This window comes from Sinocyclocheilus rhinocerous, unplaced genomic scaffold (assembly GCF_001515625.1).
Source record: "Sinocyclocheilus rhinocerous isolate Xijiao unplaced genomic scaffold, SAMN03320098_v1.1 scaffold1408, whole genome shotgun sequence".
Classification (NCBI taxonomy): domain Eukaryota; kingdom Metazoa; phylum Chordata; class Actinopteri; order Cypriniformes; family Cyprinidae; genus Sinocyclocheilus; species Sinocyclocheilus rhinocerous.
In genome coordinates, this window is record NW_015649223.1 from 202,437 (window position 1) to 206,390 (window position 3,954).

At 39.6% G+C, this 3,954-nt stretch overlaps 1 protein-coding gene across 1 annotated transcript in view; it reads right to left on the minus strand.

Annotated features, from left to right (window-relative positions):
* Positions 1-874: 874 nt before the first annotated feature.
* The window catches only part of LOC107710302 (elongation factor 1-gamma-like), a 5,591-nt gene continuing 2,511 nt past the window's right edge, over positions 875-3,954 (minus strand). Inside the window, exons 4-8 of the mRNA XM_016515038.1 lie at positions 3,444-3,586; positions 3,217-3,360; positions 1,684-1,892; positions 1,226-1,398; positions 875-1,038 (exon numbers count right to left, since the gene is read on the minus strand). Coding sequence (XP_016370524.1) covers positions 890-1,038; positions 1,226-1,398; positions 1,684-1,892; positions 3,217-3,360; positions 3,444-3,586 — 818 coding nt within the window. The 3' untranslated portion in view covers positions 875-889. The remainder of the gene's footprint in view (positions 1,039-1,225; positions 1,399-1,683; positions 1,893-3,216; positions 3,361-3,443; positions 3,587-3,954) is intronic.

The window sequence follows — 3,954 nt, forward strand, 5'->3', positions numbered from 1 at the left end:
CTTCTACCAAAGAACTTGATTGGAATCAGCATCAACAAAAGATACAGGAAATGTCTTCCACATCAGAGAACATATGCATGTGTGACGTGCTGGTTATTATTTACCAACACTAGATTATATGAAACAATCAAGACTTTGGGCTTTCAGGGTGTTTACTAATGAAACCCTGCTGCATTTGTTGTTGCTTTCAGTTTGATCACTACAGCTGTGTTGAGATGGGAAAGATTGTTTGGTTATTGGTCACAGTTGGCCAAGACTCAAAGCAGCTTATGTTCCTTTTACTCAGAGCTTTGTCCAAATATAAGGCACTGGAGTTGAGCTTTCACCAAGAGCCTTGGAATAAAAGATTCTAATCTGGCTGGCAGTTTTTAAAACTTTATCTAGTCAATGTGATGCATTCGTTTTAAAAACTCTGCAAACCACATTAAGTGCATTAGCTGTACTGTACATAAGATGGGGAAAGACTGATTTTGCTTTGCTATAACTGTAAAACAATATGACAGGTTAAAATTATGAATCACATTTCTTTTGATGTTAACATTCAGTTAATACAGAAAAAAATGCAAATCACTTCCAGAACTGTCAAAACTTGTGAAACACACGCTTAGGTGTCTCAAAAAGAGGAAGCTTTGGTTTTTACCCACAGTATCGAACGTTTGTTTAAAATCTAATTACAATAATGGTCACTACAGTAAACTAAAGACAACATTTTTGGTTTGTTGTTGATGAAGGGGTACACAAGTCCCACTGATGGTGCTTTGAGGGCACTTAGATTGGGAAACACAACACAATTTGGCATCTGTAATCGTTACAATCCCTTATCTTACATATCCATTTTATATAAGGTCCCCGAGTCTATCTATAAACATACATAGACACAAAACATGGGTTATGGGTACATGTAATCACTCACCGTAAACGCAAGATCCTGGCCTCTGAAGACCCAGATACCAGAGATGCAGCTGTCATTGTTCGCCCCAAAGAGGATGACACTGGCGAACGCATTTTTACGCAGTTTGTCGAGTCGTTGAAACATTCCTGAGGAAAAGAGCAACAGTGTACTTCTACATACTGTGGAAAAACTATGAAGTGTTACACACTTGCGCAAGTAGTACAGGCTGAATTGGAAAGAGTAAACTTTGAACAAGTAATAACACAGCTGGCATTTTGTTTAGAGAGAGATACATCAAACAAAATGTCCAAAGTCAATGTGACCCCACTGTACCTGTGATAAGATTACAGCTCATGAAGGACATGGTCAGCTCTTCAGGGAAGCGGTACTCGGAATGCCAGATTGAGAAGCCCTCGCGATCAAAGTGATCCCAGAAGTAAGGCAATGCCACAGTCAGGGTGTCCTCGTTGGAGTATTTCCTCTTGAACTCATCCATGATAAAAGAACTAGTAACAACAAGACAAAGACAGATTAGAGCATGAACAAACTAAAAAAAAAACTCTGTAGACTGTCACGTGGAACGAAATCAGAAAGTGAGCTAACGGAAGCACTGCTCACTTCCAGATCACGCTGTAACATGTAAAGTCCACGTTCACACTTTTTCCAGCAAATTTTAGGGGAAAAAAATGGTTTGTCAATTTTACCAAGCCTTAACAGGATGACGTATAAACTATGGATTTCAGAAACATCTTTGGTTGTGCTTGATGACATTGTGCTGATAACCCTGAAATCAGCCTGATTTTCTGCACTTCAATTCAAGTTCAAGCTGAAGAGCAAAAACTACACAGCAAGAAGGTTTGAGAAACGTACCATCAAACTGAGCCATTTTCTCACAGAGCTTGACCTCGCCCAAAACAGCCTTAAACTGAGGTTGGTTGACACAGGTCAAAAACCAGCGAGAGACATTGGGGTAGGGCTGACGGAAAGCAGGCTCAAGAACCTAGAAGGAGAAAGACACAACACAACATAACATCAGCAAACATGAAACATGTACAGATTACACACTCAATTGAAGACCAAGTAAATATTTGAACAAAACACCTAACTACCAATTTCAAAGTGAAATATAATGTTTAATTATTTATGCAACTGACTACTCAATAACTTGAAGTTATGAAATGTAGGAATGATCCATTAAATACCTTGCAGCTTAGTCAAGTATATTTATTGTATATTAGTCATTAGAACGGTATGAACTATATAGGAGACTGAATCTCATTGGTTCATATGGAAAACCAAACGTGCTGCATAACGCACAAGAACGAATCTCATTGGTTCTCACATATCAAGCACACACGCTTGAGTTTCCGCTTGCTTTTAACGATGTGTGCGTTGATTCGTGCTTGCATGTGAACCGCTCAATTCATATGGATTAGTCTCTTTACATTGTTTCCCATACATTGATTTATTTGTGGCGGCCCGGCAAAATTTTAACACTGACCGCCACAAATAGATTTTCCAAAATGCTTTGACTTTGTTGAATAAACATGAGCACTGCATGTTTCAAAGTCAAAACGCAGCGCGGGTGTTTTTATATTAATGTATCTTTGAAGGGCACTGACTGTCTTTAGAAAAGTTTCGATGTCATTTTCATTTAATCTTTCCTATAATGCCTGATAAAGCAGCGTTTATGAGCGGAGCGCTGTTTTAATTACAGCCGTTACCGGGGAAACCGCTATTTCTGACGCTCCTAAAGCGCCTCCTGCTGGCAGACAATGAATTAGCATTTTCAACCAGCGCTTCTGCCGATTTATATATTTCCCCCGGGGAAGTGCCGCCACACATTGAGTGCAAGTCTCTGGGAAACACTGCTTTATGAACTTTTCGAAGCTACAAAGTGGTAGTTGTGTAGATTGTCAATGGATGGACAGAAATCATTTTATTAAAAAAATCTTCATTTGTGTTCTGAACGAAAGTCTTGCGGGTTTGGAACGACAAGAGGCTGTAAATAAATATTATATTATATTACTATTAAATAAATAGTAAATAACAATTTTTCTCATTTTTAGGTGAACTATCCCTTTAATAATAATAACAACAGGAAAGCACCCTTCAAAAAAAGCTACCTTTTAGAATTAAATCTTTGTCATATCCCTTTATATTAAGTGCTAGATGATGGCAGAAGTAATCTAAAAAGAGTTAGAAATTAGCGTGTTAAACATTTTATACTGAAAATTAAAAAACAATGATTTTGGATGAACCAATATGGACCTGTTTTATTGTGTGACTACAGCTCAGATTCACATGGCACCCTGCAGACTCACCTGTTTGTAGAGCCAGAGCAGAGAGCAGACAACAGTGATGTCAGCCAGACTGACTCTCTCCCCAACCAGGAAAGTGCGAGTGTTCAAGTGCTGATTGAGGACGGCAAGGACGCGTTTCACCTCCTCCTTAGCCTGTTCTGTGGCCTACATATGAGACAGAGTACAGTCTTACAAAACATTCAAAACCTGACAGATTAAACCATTACACAAACATATTCAAAGCTAACCTGTTTGTTGAACTGCATGATACCCAAGGTGGGGAACACCCAGGCACTAGCTGGAGGGATGATCTCAGAGTCAGCAAAACTGACCCACTGCAGCACCTGGGCACTGGCCTGGGGAGTGCTGCCACGAAGGGCATCATTGCTCACTGTCAGGAGGAAACAATAGCATTAATGGCGTGTAATAAAACACTAAACATTTTTTTAATTGTGATGGCAAATCAGATGATGAATGAAATGCAACACATCTGTTGAATTTGTATATACCAAAATAACTGAAGATTTGTTTTGCATAAGGGCCTTTCGCGCCGCGGGAACCTTTTCATAGTACCAGAACTAATTGTGGAACTACCCACTTTTTGGCGTTTTCGCACCGCCGGAACTGGGTGCGATTTTAGTACCGAACTGCCTTTTTCGAGAACCAAATTAGCTCCTACTCCGGAGCAGGGTCTAACCAGCACAACTGGTACTAATCGTGACGCAAGTAGACATTGATTGGCCAAACGCATATGAAAAC